Source organism: Ursus arctos, unplaced genomic scaffold (assembly GCF_023065955.2).
Source record: "Ursus arctos isolate Adak ecotype North America unplaced genomic scaffold, UrsArc2.0 scaffold_11, whole genome shotgun sequence".
Taxonomy (NCBI): Eukaryota; Metazoa; Chordata; class Mammalia; order Carnivora; family Ursidae; genus Ursus; species Ursus arctos.
This window is the reverse complement of record NW_026622775.1, coordinates 45,757,733-45,775,426: the sequence shown is the minus strand read 5'-3', so window position 1 is coordinate 45,775,426 and position 17,694 is coordinate 45,757,733. Positions and strand designations below refer to the sequence as shown.

Genomic DNA, 17,694 nt, shown 5'->3' with positions numbered 1-17,694 from the left:
TATTGGCTGAGTTACTGTGGTAAGTTGTTAAATTCCACTTACTATGTGTTTTATTGCATTATTTAAACTTTCTCTCTAAAAATGTGGTCTTCTTTGTAAAGGTGCAATTTTTAAGTGGTTAAAAACAAATAGAAATGGTGAGATCTTAAGATATTGACTCACCAACCAGAAACGCACACATACATACACACACACTCACTGAGACCCTTAAAGAGGTATATAAAAACTTTGGTAGGAACATCTACAGGGTTATGTAATTTAACTAAAAGAGTTGAATGAGAAAAATATTTGGATCGAGGGAATTTCTAATCTATGTGAGGAAGAACATCTTTATTTTATTCTCTCTTCAGCTTCCAGGTATGCTCTGTCTTGATTCCTTTCAGCTTTCGTTCTTTACATTTCCCCCGATGCCCTGCTTCCTTGCCTTGTACCTTCCTTCCAGCTCTATGTAAGAAAATGACAGTGAAACTTGAAGGCACATCAGAAATTTGGCTTTCCCTTATAGGTCCAATACTCTTATTCACCTTTTGCTCTGTTACCTGCCTTCACATTCCCCTAACCCTCAAACAGCGCTGTCTCGCATTGTCCTACTCACAGTGTGACTCAAGGATCCTGCCAATTTACTAGTCCATAACAAGTACAAAAATTGCAAACAAGCACTTAGAACCTTTGATAGCAATTTGATAGAGGAATTTCATCTGTTGCTTCTAACAAATATTTGGCTGGTATTTTATATTTTTTAAAATTTCATTTCTCTAGTAATAAATTATCATCATCCTCATCATCCTCATTTAACAAACACACTCTATATGGATTGTGGGACTGAGGGGAAAAAAAACAAAGCCACCTGATCTTTCACTATAGACAGTCTGAGAAGCGCTGGTCTAATGTACTCTCAGTTCTTCTAAAAATATCTTTGGATTTCCTACCTTCTGCCTTTGCCTATTTTTTAGCTAATACTCCCTGTCTCTCAAAACACAACCATAATATCCTCTCCTCCATGTGTTTTTACCTGAACTCCTACACTGCAGTTTTTTATATTTCTGCAGAAACCTTATACCAGCATTTATTGAATGTAGTGACATTTAGTATTCTATACCAATGCACTTGCTTATTTTTGCACTACCATCTTGGCTACATGCAAGAGATACAATCAAGATGGAGAAGGGCATGAATATCTGGGTTAGAATCCTGGGTTCTGTCATTTATGAAGTGAGGGACCTTGGGTCAGTCAACTAGCCTCCTTGGGCCTCATCGCTTGCTTCACTTATCAAACGGGACTATTGGTATCACTTATCTCTTTGGGTTGCTGTGAGCATTAAAGGCAACGATACGCGTAAAGCATTAAGTGTACAGTTCCTGGCACATACCAAACACTTGGTAAATGATTGCTCTTATGCTTTTCATTAAAATTAGCAGCACTTCTAGAATATTTTTTTCTTGCTTTTGTTCAGACATTGCTTGAAATTAGTCATTTAATCCCATTGCTTTGAGGAAAAAGAAGCTATGAAGCCATTGATTTGATAGACCCACTTTTTGAAGACACAGCTAGAATGGGTGGGGTGTGCAAAAGGGTGGAAAGTCATTGGATTTGTATAGATCCCGATGGGGCTTTGGAGAGCTGGTCACTGCAGCAGAGGCATCCTTGTTTAGGCTCTGCAAACACAGCGGAGTCACTCATAAGATACTTTTTTCCATGCAGGCAAAAGTAACACCCCCAAAAGGAAGACGGAATTAAAAAAAGAAAGTTTAGAAGAAGGCAGTATATCTAAAAATATTCCCACCAACACACACACACAAAATTTGGCTGGAACACCTGGATTTTTCTGAGTATAATTTTAGTTAGGCAAACATTGAAAAGATATATTCTTCTAAAAGAGGAAAGAGTAATTTTATGGAAAATGATGGTTTGTAGTAATCTTCAGATTCAGAAAGATTTTCCTGGTTTTAAGGACTGAGAGGTTGTGAATTTGAACAGGTTTCATTAATGATGATCAATATTCACAATCACTTAACTGATAAAATTTACCCCCAAAGAGTCTTCTTTGTAGGATAATTATGTAAGGACGTAGACACATGGATGTAAACTACAGTGCTTAATTATGTGGTAGCTAAATGATTGTTCTAATGTGTGTGCCAAAAAATATATTAAAACCATATTACGAATTCATAACTATCTAGGATATGCTTTATTAGGCTTTAAAAAAAAGGTAAACTCTCTTGGAAATAAGCAGAAATATATTCAATATCTAACTAAATTAAATGCCCAGCAACATGGCACTGAATTTAAGGGAGTGGATTATGGTTTTGTGGTCAAATTATTTTTGGTATAGTGAATGTGAATTCAAAAGGAAGACTATAAACAAAATTCTGAGAAGAGCTAGGGAACAAGATTTAAGAGCTACTTAAGCCCTTGCTAGACAAGGGCAATAACACAAAGACATAATTTACTATACTTAGAGGATAAGAAAACCGAAGTGAAACCCAGATTGAGTCCTTACAATCTGATTCTATATTTGTAGGTGTACACACACCCACCCTCCTACTCAACATGTGTTAACATACCCATGAACTTCACGTGTAGGTCCGAATAAAAGGAAGGGTGAACATTTTCTGGAAGAGGAGTTGAGCTGAACACACACACCCGTTTTTAATAATAAGGTCTGTTAGACTTGAATGGCACAACAGTCTGTCGGGGAAGTGGTGAAATCATCAGACTGTTGAGTGATTCAAAATTAGATCAGACAAAGCACTTTTAAAAATACACTGTAGGAAACAATCTAATGCTGGGAAGGCAATAACAAAATGACCTAAATCGGTCTTTTCCACCTCTAACTTTTAATGTTTTCTTGAAGTTTAAAAATAGAAAAGTATAATATTTATAGAAGTACTGAAAGTAGGGGTCTAAACTCTAAAGTGCTTATTATTTAACATCAATATATTTGACTCATGGCTTTGTTGTAGAAACAACAGAAATGTAGCTATATGTCTTAGTCCTTTCTTCACTGGTATGAAATCAACAATGAAGAAAAAGCTCAGGGTTCAGGGTACCATTTATGAAGTGGTCGATAGATTAGTCCTTAAAACTTAAGTTCTGACCATTTATCCAACATAACAGACCTTGAATGTTTTGTGGTCAAAATTAAATAGGACTTCGTGGGGCGCCTGGGTGGCACAGCGGTTAAGCGTCTGCCTTCGGCTCAGGGCGTGATCCCGGCGTTATGGGATCGAGCCCCACATCAGGCTCCTCTGCTGGAAGCCTGCTTCTTCCTCTCCCACTCCCCCTGCTTGTGTTCCCTCTCTCACTGGCTGTCTCTCTCTCTGTCAAATAAATAAATAAAATCTTTAAAAAATAAATAAATAAATAAATAAATAAATAAATAAATAGGATTTCGTTTTTTCTATTGTATAATGTCATTATAACTGGTTATAAACACATGATGATGTTGGAGTGTGGTATAGAGAATCTTTGAGAATTATTAGCTAATATATATAAAAGAGGGGAGATTGGATGAGAAGCAGCTTCTAGAAGGGTTATTTTTCATGTTCTCCTTGACTCTCTGATCTTAACTTAAATAATTGCCAATCAGATGTAATCTCTTTATGTCGCTTGCTTTCTATTATACTCAAAGGCAGTCAATGTACTATACAAAATGAATCAAATTGTTTGAAGAGAAAGGACTCAGTGATTTTTTCTAATAGTTCTAATTTGTGCTTTTTTTCATTTAACCTATAGTGATTTGCTTGGGGCTGTCTTGCTCACCTTTGGGCAACCCCTGTCCTCATGTCAGGCAAAGACACTTTAACCAGAAGTGGGAACTTCTGTTCTCTGCAGTCAGCCTATGCGACCTTTTGGATAAATCATTGCTTAGACTTATAGCCCCCTGGATCAGCTGCCTGGAACCAATCCTGACAGAGGCCTCCCTTTATCTGTAGGTTGCTTGTAGATCAGCAGTGTACCCTCTGTGTTATCCAAGTGTTTCTTGGCTCACTGACCACCCCTGGCCCATGTGCCTGGTTTACATAAATGTCACAGAAAATTGGCTTAGGCTGACCTCTTTTATAATCCCTGTTTCTCAGAATATGCTATTTGATGCAAAGTTCACTTATGTGCAGAAAACAGAGAGGAAGGTCATTTGTCCAGTTCTTAAAGTTTGCTATGGTAGTGAGGCAAAATTAAACGACCACTTCATTTTCCTCGGGGAGTAATGGTCGTGGGGAGGCACCGACCATGGGCAACATTTTCCTTGGTGCCTAGCCCACTGATAGGTGGTGAAGATGTTCAATAAACACTTGTTGGATGAATGAATGAATGAATGAATGATCATTTCAAAGTAGGCTAAATTTTGGTACTACTCTTTTTGCGTTCCTTTTTGAGCAGCTGGCCTCCTAGAGTGGTCAGCCCCACAGGATCTGCAAAAACAGGAAGAGAAAGGATGGGAATTTAGTGCAAAGGAATAAAAGCGACCGTGTTATGTCCAGCCATCTTTTGAATCATGAGCATATGTGTGTTCTTTGATTAGCCTTAAACCATTTGAAATGATGTATTGGGGGGAAATCTTGGAATTTTGGAGACAAATAAAGCTGTGTCTAAATCTTAGCTTTGCTACTTATTTATGTTCTACCTGGAGTGGATTATTTAACTTCTCTGAGGATCAATTTTTCTTCATTAATATGGAGAAATTGGCTTTTGTCTTGGAAGCTTGTTTTGAGGTAAAACATTTCATATAGTGTGTATGTGTGGGTCTCAACAATAATAACTGTTTTCATTTTTTTTTTTTTTGAGTATCTTCTAGATGCCTGAGTCAGGGCTGGATGGTGTATAAACATTTTCATTAATCTTCCCAGTAACTGTACAAGTACAGTGTCATAGTATCAGTCCCATTATATAGGTAATTAAATCGAGAGTCGGTGATGTAAAGGAATCTACACAAGGTCACAGAGATTTGACTTGAAATTTATCTAATTCCTAATCCGAGCCTTTAATTTACCCCGATAAATAAATATTATTTCTTTCCTGCCCCAAAGACATGGAAATAACACAATTCTCCCTTTCTAATTAATCTGTTTACCTCTTGTATAGGTTAGAAACCCTAGCCCCCAAATAAACCCCACTGGGCCCAATAACTGCATCCTGCTCACTTATTTAGAATCTAGCTGTGGGCTCCATATGGGTAGTATTTTTTGTTATCATTATTGGATGTCACATCTTTTCAAAAGATTTGTTCTATGTTATTTATTTCAGGTTAGATAGTGTAATTCTAAGTCCAGAGAGGTTAGGGGATGCAGTAAACTTTTAGAGCCACTGAGATAACTCAGGTTTTCTATAACCCAACTCGAGGAAGAAAACAAGCTATAGCCTTTAGTTATATAAAAGTGCAGTGGTTTCTATCTTCTGTCATGAATAGAGTCAGAGATTCTTCTGGCCATATGTCTACATATGATGTCAGTGGGAACTCTGAATATTAAGGGTGGAGATGTCTAACTTGGATGATCTGACTTTGGAGCTGTTAGAAGCTGGAAATGCTTTTAACCGTGGCTGAGTCAGAAGGATATGAACCTTGGACTTATTCTGACAGTTGCCTTTAATTAAATGAGCCTGGCCTTATTAGATTCTGGCAAGTCAGCTATTTAGAAAGCACTAATTCTTCAGAAGTCTAACTTTCCCAAGTTTTGTTTTTACTCAGCATCTTGGATTTTGTTTTCGTTTTCCATTTTCAGATTTATAATCGCTTAGATACAAATTGCTGTGGATTCCGACCTCGAAAGGAAGATGCCTGTGTACAGAATGGACTGAGGCCCAAATGTGACAACCAAGATTCTGTGGCTCTAGCACATGTTATCCAGCGAAAGCACGACCCAAGGCATTTGGTTTTCATAGACAACAAGGGTTTCTTTGACAGAAGTGAAGAGAACTTAAACTTCAAATTGTTAGAAGGCATCAAAGAGTAAGTTTTATGATGTAGTAATATCTATGGGACATCATATTTCTACTAAATAAGTAATAAGGTTTTGAGAAAACTCAAATGCTGTGTGTGACTGATCTAACCCTTGAAAGGAACTGTGGATGTGGAATCTGGGGATGGAGGCCCAGAATTGAGAAACAGACCTAAGCAGAACAGAACAAGATTGCAGCCATAATGTCACTATCACCAACCCATGCAACCTACAAAACTCCCGCTACATTTCCTTGGCCCTCACTGTGAAAATCCACATGGGTAAGGTTGGAAGCATGCAGGCACCTTTGGAATAGGAACTGGTAGAGCAGGGATGAGGAGGTGGCAGAAGTTCCATTATCAGGGCATGGGGAGGGGGGCTAACAAACACACAGATATTGACACGGCAGGATGTCCAAAGGCATAATAAATTCAAGAGACTTTTCTGAATGCGGTGGGAAATTAGAGCTAATCTGCTGATAAGGACACAGTATCAAAAGACAGTGGCTGTTTGAATTCAGGTAGGAGGGTTTTTGAGCATTTGGAAATCTTTCCAGTAGACATAGACTAGGGAGAAAAGTATCTTGAGCTTATGTATTTGGAAATAAAGGAAACTAATACATTTAATAGTGGCAGGAACCCACTGTAGGGTCTGGGCCATTCAACCTTAGCTACAGGGATCGAGGCTGGATTTCAGGCCCCAGCCGATAGCCACTCTTCATAGCCTTCCTACCTTGGTCAGAAATCAGAATGACCAAGACCCTGGGGTATGTTTGAGACTTGAAAATAGAGGGGTGCGTTAGTGAAAAAGTTAACCAGCTGTGTGAAGCTGCTGGAGAGCACACGGAGGAGTCTGAAACTGAGAGTAGAACCCCAGTCTTCCAAATCCAAATCTGAATCCAATCATTTTACTGCAGTAACTTGTGTTGTTTATGCTGTTACTGTTACTCTTGTGAACAACAGTCTGAAGCATGTTTCATTAGTTCTTCCTAGCACTTCAAATCAGGAAATGTGAACCTTATGTACCTTCAGGACTAGAGACGATACTGTTCCCTTGAGTTTCATGAGCCCAGTTTCATGAGTTTTTGCCATGTCTTGCTCTGTTAATACTCATTCTCACATCTTTTTGTGGATTGAAGGTAGAATATATGACAGATTCTTTCTTTAAAGTGACTAAACTAAGGAAATTTTATGTGTAGAAAAATTGACCAAAGGCAATTTTGATAAGTTGATATTATGGGGTCTTCTTAAATCTCTATAATTTCTCTTGGAATTAGGAGTGCCTGAGAATATGGTCCATCCATTCTATACATTCTTATTAATATGAATACTGTTTTATTTATGCTTTCAAAGATGTTAAGTTTAAATGCAATATGAGGAGTAATGAGTGTAGAGTTAAATTTTTTTGAATAAGTAAGTCACACATTGAAATGCCAAAATGAAGACTTTGCTAGCCCAGATTTATGCATAGAATATTCCTATTAATGAAGGTAATGCACAGACAGGTAATTTTTTGATTTTCTTTTATGAAAAGGATTAGTCACTAAAGAGATCCTTGGTTTTCACGGTTTCATCTCATACATTCTTCCACAGCTAAATTTGTTGAAGGGTCATAGAATTTATAAATCATGGACTATTAATATTTCATAGAGCAAAAATGCTTACTTAATTAATACTATGGCCACTAAATTATATAGTACATGTCTTCAGGGAGCTCAGAGCATCTTATCAGCATTATTTAATACCACACTTACTCAGACTCATTAAGCACATGCAGCTCTGTGGCCTTTGGTCTTTCTGCGGCATCGGAGCAACGGGGTCCCTTGTATTCATGCCCCCTGAATGCCATCCTTAGCTCACTCCATTGAAATTTGGAAAAGGCGTTTAGGAGGCCTGGAACTTCGGGCGAACCGTGTTCCTTGAACATGGATATGTTCTTGTTTTAGTTGTTAAGGAGCAACTACGCTTACATGAAATTTACTATGCAACCCCAATATTTTTACCGTGCTTTTATCAGTATTTCGATGAAAGCTGGATGGGGCCAATTGGAGATTCAGCAGAACATTCCTTATGAGTTTGAACTTGAAACTTGACAAAGTTCTTCAGATAATGTATGTGCTAGGCCCTTGTTTTTACTTTCTATATGAAGAGCAGGAAACATAAAGCACTCTCTTAAGGTAGTTCAACAGGACCCTTCCAAACTGACCTCAGGTTTTCCAGAGATGGGTCACTGTGGAATGCCTGGCTCGAAAACTTGAGTTTTGTTAAACTTATTTGAAAACACTTTAGTGTTCCAATTTAGTAAAATGCTCCCAGATTCTCAGAATTCCTGAAGTATAATCTGATTCAGAAGCAATTCTTCATTTAATTGGGCATTATGGAATGATTCCTTTCTCTTTTTACTACCTACATTTTGGATTATTTCACATTAAATTCAGTCATGCATTTGTCAGCATTTCGCTTCTCATATTTTCTTGCAAAAAACCTCACGTTGGCACTTATGAGGATACTATTCTACTTGACAGGTTGAAGTGGTTTCTATGGGTGAGGTGGAGCTTAAGACCGAGGAAAGTATTTTTGCCAGGATAACAGAACTCTTTAATTCTGTGCCTCTCTTTGCCTACAGATAATGACTTTAAATAAGATGTTAGTATGTCAAGTTCTCAATGGAAAATTCAACATAGAAAATTCAGTTCCCTTGAAACATATTCTTCTAGCATACTATTATTAAGAGAAGCACCAGCTTGCCAGTGACAAAAATGTTTTCATTTTCCAGGTACTATTTGATAGTGTGATTTATGCCAGATTAATGAAGGGCAAAGCAGTGGGGTAAGGCATAATATTTCTAAGCAATTACTAAGAATGAAATATCATTTTATCTTCTCAGGTTTCCCGAATCTGCAGTTTCTGTTTTGAAGAGCCAGCACTTACGGCAGAAACTCCTCCAGTCTCTGTTTCTTGATAAAGTTTATTGGGAAAGTCAAGGAGGTAGACAGGGAATTGAAAAGCTTATTGATGTCATAGAGCAGAGAGCCAAAATCCTTCTTACCTACATCAACGCACATGGGGCCAAAGTATTACCTATGAATGAATAAAAGGATCTTCTGGCTAGAACACTAGATATATTTACGCATTTTTTTGTTTTTGTTTTTAAATCAAGTACACAAACCTCAATTCTTTTTAGGAATGAGGCACTGGAGATGAATATATAAAATAAATGAGTTTAACCAAGTGTATATGATAGGTCTGAGCATGATAAGCAGACTTAAAACCGTTTAAAGAACATCCTGCTCAAAAAATATTTGTTCATATTTTTCTCTAACATCATGTCATGTGAGTCTCAACATCTGATTACAGAATGGTTGTAATTATTACTCCAGCTAGCTTTGTTAAAACATTTGTTGTGCCATTTAACAGAACAGTGCAAACCAGAGGTGCTGACTCCTTCAACGAAGCATATTTTATGCCATATTGGCTGGTCTGACCAAGTACTGATGGGGAGGGAGGGTTCTTAACATTCTTCAGTTGCCGATTGTTAAAACAGAGCCTTCCCAATATGACCCGGAGGCAGTTCTGCGTTGGAAAACTGAGGCATGCGATCTGCAAAAACACCAGGGTATATAATCATTCTGCACAGAAATGGTGGGTTATTTGCAAAAGTGCCAGTACGTATTCTATTGTGTCTATAAATGATTGGCCATCTCTGTGAATCTGAGAAGCAAGAATCAGTTTCCTTTTTTTTTTTTTTTGGTTAGAAATTTATTTTGTTTTTAGTGTTGAAACCAACCTAATCTGACAATTTATACATTAGGTAGTTTTGTTTTCTCAATTTTGGCCTAATTTTTGTCTAGTAGTTTAAGCATTAAATAATTTTAAGGTATAAGTTACCTATTTGAAACTATACTTCCAGAGTGCCTTTTTAAAATAGATGCTCTTTTAACAAATTTTGTCAGTTTTTACAAAGGATAGACTATAGTTTTTGTATATTTTCTTAATAATAGTGGTTTTCTTCAGATTCGTTCTAATTTAAACTGATTTAAATGATATTGCTCAGATATTGACAATAGAACCAGATAGCGAGTGTGTTTATTGTTTGGCTTATTCTAATATGAGAAATATGAACAAAATACATTAAAACCTGACTCTTTTTAATTCTCCTCAATGAAAGCACATAACTAGAACTAAAACAGTGAATTAGGGCAATATTAATTCTCCCCAAACTCCCCCTACCAACTTTTTAATTAGGGTTAGGCACAGGGACATACAGTAGTCACGTGTTGGGTCTTTGTGTCATGGGATGATATTCATGTCATCACAGATGATAGATGTTTGTACAGAGGTTTCAAATCGCGAACAAGTCCTCGTTCCCCCCCACCTCACCCACTGTTTATTTAAAAGCTGATATACTGACTTCTTTTTCCCTGAAAGTTGAAAAATACAATTTAAGAATGTTGTAATGAATTCTATTCTGTTTTCTCAGTTCTGTATGTTATTGCTAAGGCACCACATTTTCTGTGTTCTAATCAAGAGTCACTTAATACCATTGTAAATTAGAACTATTAAAGATATTACAATAAATACTAGGTTTTTTAAAAAAAATACACACCTATGGATTCTAATTTATGCAAATGCATAGGGGCAAAATGTCAAAACAACGCATGGTAACTACAAGACGGGCCAAGGAGAGAGGGATCATTTGATCATCTAATTATAACTTTTCTAGGTGCACATTCGAGTATTCCTTTTTAGCATCCTTATTTGCTGGGCTGACTGTTGGAGAAGTATTCTTCAGACCATTCTTCTCTTCCATTATCCCTCTGAGTTCCTTTCTCTGGTTCCACACATTCCATGAGCTCTTGGGCTCTCCTGAGTCTCCACTTTTACCTGCTGTCTTTGGGCTTTTTAAGATTCCCTTTTCTCTCATTAATCAGCGTTTTAATAAAAAATTGGCCTAACAAAAGGTTGGAGACCCAGGTTCTGTTTTGAGCCACTGACTTAAAAGAACTCTTTGTCAAGTTGTCTTATCAAGGTGGCATATTTGCATTTTCACATGCTTTCTATGGAACAGCTCATCTTTATCCAAATTTGTGAGATTAGTGGTGGGAATCCAGTCTCCTAGAAATGAGCTTTAATGTTGTGTCTCAAGCTACACAGCTTTTGGGCAGCTTGGTTCTCCCTTATGTGGGTCTGATTTTGCTTATTTGCCTCCAGTTATTCCGGCATGCTTAATATTAAATGAAAGGTCCAGGAACACATGTTTATTTTAGTCACCTTTGCTTTTTAACAATGTGTTTTGTTTTATAATCAGTGAATAATTCATGCCGCATTATTGTTGAATAATGGATAGCTACAGGGCCAGGCTTTTAATTCCAAGTAATGCTCTTCTTTTCTCTTACTGAAACAATGAGAGTACTCTGTGCCTTTCAAAGGCACTCAGATTATGCTGTGGTTTGGTTCACATAAGCATATTATGTGGTTTATTTATAACTTGATAAATTTAAAATAGAACAATTTACCTTGGCAGACGTACAAAAGCTTATTCTTGTGTGACTTATTTTCTTTAAGCTGATAATATGAAAATAAATACATACCTTAAAAATCTGTAATAAAAATATTAGAAATTAAAGATGCTTGCTTTTTATTTTGTAGATGGGTTTTCTTTTGTACATGGGTTACTTTTCAGAAGCTGAGTACAGAAGACTGCTACCACTGTCCATGATAAAAGAAACAATTGAACAATTAAGAGTTTTATTGGATTGTGTTTGTTTAATGCCTATATTTGATATTGTTACTAGTGATCGTATGCTTTCTCTTGGTGTACAAAGAGCATTGTCTTAGGTGGTATGCAAATTAGTTAACAGTTATCACAAACTGTAAGATAGTAATTGTTGTTTTTCTTTGCTGGCATGAGTCTTAGAATTATAGTTAAGGTTGTCTTTATAGCATTCATAATTATTAAGTTTATTAGGCACTCTGGGGAATTTATCAAAATATAAAATATCTTAGACGTATGCTCAAAATATTTATAATCTCTGAACTTGTATAATAGCCTGTTTATTCCATCGTACTTTTAAGTATATATTACATTATATCTAATGAATAAAATAACCTAGATGCAGATTTATCTACACAGTATCTTAGGAAATTCTAATGTTTATCGTAGTGCAGAACAAAGAAAGGCACACTTAGGGCACTTGTCTGAAAATATGATATGGAAATTGCACGTGGGTCAAAGAAAGATGATAAAAACTTCTCTCTAAAAATTAGTATCATCAAGAATTAAGAACGTTCATTCATGGAAGATAATTTGACTTATTGGAAAAGTTATCTGACACTTGGAAATAGCCAGAAGGGATTTTTGAGTGTTCTTTCAGTGCAGTGCTGGCCTTGCTTTTATATTGAATGGTCTGCTAAACAATGTTGTAGGGCAGAGGTTAACCTGTAGATTTTTATCCCATAGAGATGCAAATAATTTCTGCCTGGTGGAAAAGACAACCCTAATGGTTTTATAGTTTATTATCCTGTTGGACATTAACCAGTTTTATATCTAGTCTAGCAATCTTATCCTAAGATTGCCTGTAAATACTAAGCTTTTGAAAATACTCTATGAAATGATTTTACCATCTTAGCCATTCCTTCGTTAATTATTTAAATAAAATCTTTGACGTATGTTCATTTTACATTTGCATAGGAATTGCGGTTTTACCTTTTTGAAAATTTTGCCTTAATAAGCCTTTGACTGCAGAGACATATTTTATTTGCTTGAGAGTCCTGGTGTTAAATTTTTGAAAATTTTACTCTAGCAATCCTTCAAAACACAGTTAGATAATTGAAGAACTGAATGGTACCATGTGATTAACATTTGGAGCTTATTTTCATTTAACCTTTTAATTTTTTAACAGTTATCAGTTGATTACCTAGTTCAAAGGTCTGACTCAGAAGGGCTTACTGGCAGACTCTGTTTTGCAACCTACAAAAATGCACATGGTAAGTGAAGGAAGTCGCAGAGATCTTTTCTCACAGCAGCACTGCGCCATACGATTAAATTAGTTCAACTTTTTTTTTTCATCTTAGAAAGTTACCTTTTCACCATGATGATTCCAAAGTGCATTTAGTTTCTTGATAAAAATGTGCACAGTCATGTGCACATTAAGAAATCTCTATGCATCTTCTTTCTGAAAAAGTAATCTGTATTTCTCAGCAGTACTTGTCAAGATTTCTAAAGCTTTTGAGACAAAGAGCTAAAAAATAAAACCTCCCTTGTCAGTGGCTTTAATCACATGCTGCAGAATAGCTAGCTGTGCTATATTTCAAAAGGCAAACTGGGCTGCAGAGAGTGGGACCAGTCACTAAATGAGACTGAAACAGCTGTGATTTTGCAAGATGTGCCAACATTTTCTTTAGCTCCAGGACACCAGACATTATTTGGCTCATAAAGTACCCTATGTTATTGGCTCAACTTCTGTTTAGGAGAACAAGAGATCTTGTTCTGTATCCTTGTTTCAGGCCCTGGGGGTATTAAAATGGAGGTCAACATTTATTTTTTTACCTCCTAGTAACTTTAAAAAAATCAACTGTGATTCAGATGTCCTTTCTAACTTTGTGAGAATACATTATCGTTAAACTTGTGAGATTCAGGTCTTTCTTAAGAGAATGAGGAAATAATCTACAGCCGCTCTTAGAGTCAATCTTCCACTCTTAATCAGGTAACAAGTGAGAGTTACGATATAGGACTTGAGTTTTGGTGACTCTTAGGACAATGCTATTTGCTACTTGTATTGTGTCATTTCCTTGGTCTTACTTACGGTTGTTTGCAAGTAGAGATAGCATGTTGTGTTTAAAGAGGAGTGACATGGCAGCCTCCAGAGTAGCAAAGTCCTAATTAAAGACACAGATTTCTAATTAAGGCTTGACTTTAGCCTGAGCTACCTACTAGATGTCAGTAGTAACACACCTTCAAGTTGTGACAACCAAAAATGCCTCCTGATACTGCAAAATGTCCTTGTAGGAGGCAAAGTCATTCCCTGGTTGGGAACCATTAGTTCTTCATGCTTTAGTACATTCATTGATAGAAAGTCTTCCATAAAAGATAAAACTTTCAATTTTTTTTTTTGTCCTTTCGCATTCAGCTTATGAAGGCTTTCTCTGTCAAAGTCCTTGTATTAGACTGTGTTGCCACACTGTATGACATCACTCAGAGCCCTAAGAGGTCTGATGGTTTGGAGAAAGAGATCAATAAAAGAAGCCGCAGGATAGGAAGAAGAGACATATTGAGCTTTGCAATAAAAGTTTTAGGTGAAGCATAAATCTAGGAGCCTATGACAAATAAAATATCAGTAAAAATTTTGGAATGGATGGTGGTTGAAGAAAAAGTGCTTGAAAATCTGTGCTCTACCTTCCTCTGTCCCAGGGCCCAGTATCTGTAGTCTCTGAGAAGATGCCTGGAGTATAAAGAAGCCATACTCTCACCAGGGACCCTACAGCTCTGTGGGAACCTCCTCTGACAGAGGGTCAAAAGAAGTGGAGGGTGTTTCCTTACCAGCAGGAGGGGAAGAAGAGTAGCAAAGTACATTCGAGTGGACTTGTTCCGTTGTGATACAGTTAGCAGCCAATAGGCAGTGAAGAATCACAGTGGCAAATAGAAGAAAAGAATGGAAAATCAATGAGGTAGGCTAAGTGATGCTGTAGTAACAAAATGCCATCAAATCTCAGTGGCTTAAAGCAATAAAGGTTGATTTCTGACAGCATATGTCCGCCACAGCTTGGCAGGAGAGCTTTGCTTCACTAGAGAGCCAACCTGATGTTTCTATTTCTGTACCTGAGGGAAAGAAAGTTCTGAAGGGCTTTGACTTTCATCACAACTAACTAGACAAAAGCAGGAAATGTGAACTGTTTGATAAGTAACACTGGTCACTACAACAGATGGTGACAACTGCAGTGGTGGCTCTGAGTATATTTGTGGCCAATATGGCTGAATCTATTATTGCCTATCAAATAACTCTCTTCTTTGGGGATACCTCTGTGCCCTCGACCCCACCTCACTTGACCTCTGCCAGGGCTTCCAGGCCATAGTTGATAGGTTCAGTGATGTACATGTGACTTAATGCTGGGCCAGTCACCTGTCTTTATTCAGTTCTGTTTCCTGTCATAATTGGTTGGTTCAGAATTGAACACCTGACCTTAAGTAGGTCACTCAGAAAATTTGCCTCAGAATTTTAGAACGGATGAACAGAAGAAGAAACCAAGACCCAAGCCGGAAGCAATAATGGGTAATGTTCTGGAGATCTTAGTCAGACTTTTCCTCTATGTGAGTGGAGAAAACTTAATGTAGATGTAGTGAAACCCTCAGAGGTGCTGGTGGGTGAGATGGGGAGTTCCGGTGTCTTTTGACTCCTTCGCATTAGTTGCGCTGGAGGTCCCTTTCAATTTTTGGTTTCCTCAGAGTCCATCCTTAATTCACCTTTTTGCTTCAACTTAATCTAGGTTGATAGCTTTTCTTTTTTTTTTTTTTTTTTTTTTTTAAAGATTTTATTTATTTATTCGACAGAGATAGAGACAGGCAGCGAGAGAGGGAACACAAGCACGGGGAGCGGGAGAGGAAGAAGCAGGCTCATAGCTGAAGAGCCCGATGTGGGGCTCGATCCCATAACGCCGGGATCACGCCCTGAGCCGAAGGCAGGCGCCCAACCGCTGTGCCACCCAGGCGCCCCGGTTGATAGCTTTTCTGATAATTGCAACCAACGGCTAATCTATAACTAGGTTCTAAGGTAATTAGGTCTTTTTCTAATTTATCAGTTTTAGATAGTATATCATGAGTTCTTCCTATGACAGGTAAAGATCTTCATGCTCTAAATTCCTCCTCTCTCCCCACTTCTTTCCTTCACAAACCAACTTCTAAAATATTTATCACCGTGCTTCCACGTTCATCTTCTTAATATTTACCCTCTGGTTTCCACTTTGTCACAGGTGCATTAATTTTATATTTGAATGGATTTCCTGCCCACCATCAATTACAGCTTCTTCATTCCTGAGGTTTTTGTTTGTTTTCCTCATTCATCTCTTTGCTGACTGGCTTCATCAAATGATTTTTACAGACGTACCCATGAGTTCCATATTCAGTGAGTCTCGCGCATTTGTGAATAGTATTCTGTTTGTTTAAGTATGTAAACAGCCTGGTGATATAAAATTTGGCTTCCACACTTTAAAAAAATTCTTTTTTCAAAACAAAATACCCTTGGAAGTCTGTAGACATTGTAACACTATCATTTGGCATTGAACATTGCGGATAAGATTTCAGAGGCCAGACTGGGTTTTTATTTTGTTTTGTTTTGGTTTTCTCTGACTTGTAGGTGATTTGCTTTTCTGGTTTTGATGCATGTTGAATTCTTTTTTTTTTATCCTTTAATTTTAATAAATTCTCAGGTTGTGTCTTAAAGTTAAGTTGTTCTGCATCAGATTTTCCTGGAACACAACATAGAATCAACATGTTTATATTTTCTTTCACTTCCCCAAGATTTTTACAATATATATTTGAATATATTTTTTTGGTTCTATTCTATTTGTTCTGTCTTCAGGTAAAGATAGATTCATTATGTGTGTAAGGAATCTTCCTCTGAATCAGTTGGTTTTTTCTTATTTACTTACTTTTTTCTGTATTTTTTTTCACAAAATGTACTGTTTTCTGCAGTGTTTCCTTCACATCTCTGACTTTATTTCAACCGCATCTTTCTGCTTCTTCCTGCTTCCCATTAGTCTTAATTTCTCCTCATGATTTTATTATCTTCAAATTTCTTTTTAGAGAGCTCAACTTTCATCTTTGATGGCTTTATTAACTCTTGATTGACTCTTTGTTTTTCAATCTTTTTATTTGAACTTGGTTTTCAAAGAGTTTTTCAAAATATTCTTTGAGACTTCAGGAGGTAGTTTTCGGAACTATCAAAATTAAAGTAAAATAAATTAAAAATTCAGTCACACTTGCAGCAATTCAAATGCTCAGGAGCCACGCGTGCTTCATGGATGCTGTGTTTTCATATTAGCACAGATATAGAACAGTTCCATCATTGCAAAAAAGTCTGTTGGCCGATGTTGCTGTAGAACACAGGTCTCTGTGTATTTTCTTGTGTGGGGGGGTTATATTTTCTGTTCTCAGCAGCAGTTGCTGGTTCCCCCCATTCTTCTCCCTTACCTTATATGCCAGACAGCATATCTAGGTTAGGGTTTTGGTCTCTGTCTTATTATTTTGGGTTGCCATAACAAATGCCCCAGAGTAGGTGGCTTTAATAACAGGAATTTATATTTCACAGTGCTGAAGATTGGAAGTTCAAGATCTAGATGCCAGCAGAGCCAGTATCTGGAAAGGGCTCTCTCTTTAGGTCGTAGATGGCCACCTTTTTATTGTGTCTTCACATGGCCTTTCCTTGGTGTATGGAGGTGGAGAGAGAGGAAGCAAGCTCTTGGGTGGCTCTCTTTATAGGGGCACTAATCCCATCATGAAAGCTCTACCCTCATGACCTCATCTAACCTTCCTAAAGTCCCCATTTCCAAATACCATCACATTGAAGCTAGGGCTTCAACATATGAATTTTGGGGTGACACAATTCAATCCATAGTACTAGTCATCCCAAATGCATTTCCTTCTCACTTACAAAATACATTAATTCCATGCAAACAGTCCAAAATGTCTTAACTTGTTCCAGCATCAACTCTAAAATCTAAAGTCCAAAGTCTCATCTCAATATCATCTAAATCACATATGGCA

At 37.2% G+C, this 17,694-nt stretch overlaps 1 protein-coding gene across 3 annotated transcripts in view; it reads left to right on the top strand.

The window, feature by feature from the left end:
• GASK1B (golgi associated kinase 1B) overlaps window positions 1-11,562 on the top strand; it is a 48,541-nt gene extending 36,979 nt beyond the window's left edge. For all 3 annotated transcript variants that reach the window (XM_048212148.2, XM_026499549.4, XM_048212147.2), the window contains exons 4-5: window positions 5,722-5,948; window positions 8,824-11,562. In XM_048212148.2, coding sequence (XP_048068105.1) covers window positions 5,722-5,948; window positions 8,824-9,031 — 435 coding nt within the window. In that variant the 3' untranslated portion in view covers window positions 9,032-11,562. The remainder of the gene's footprint in view (window positions 1-5,721; window positions 5,949-8,823) is intronic.
• Window positions 11,563-17,694: the final 6,132 nt, after the last annotated feature.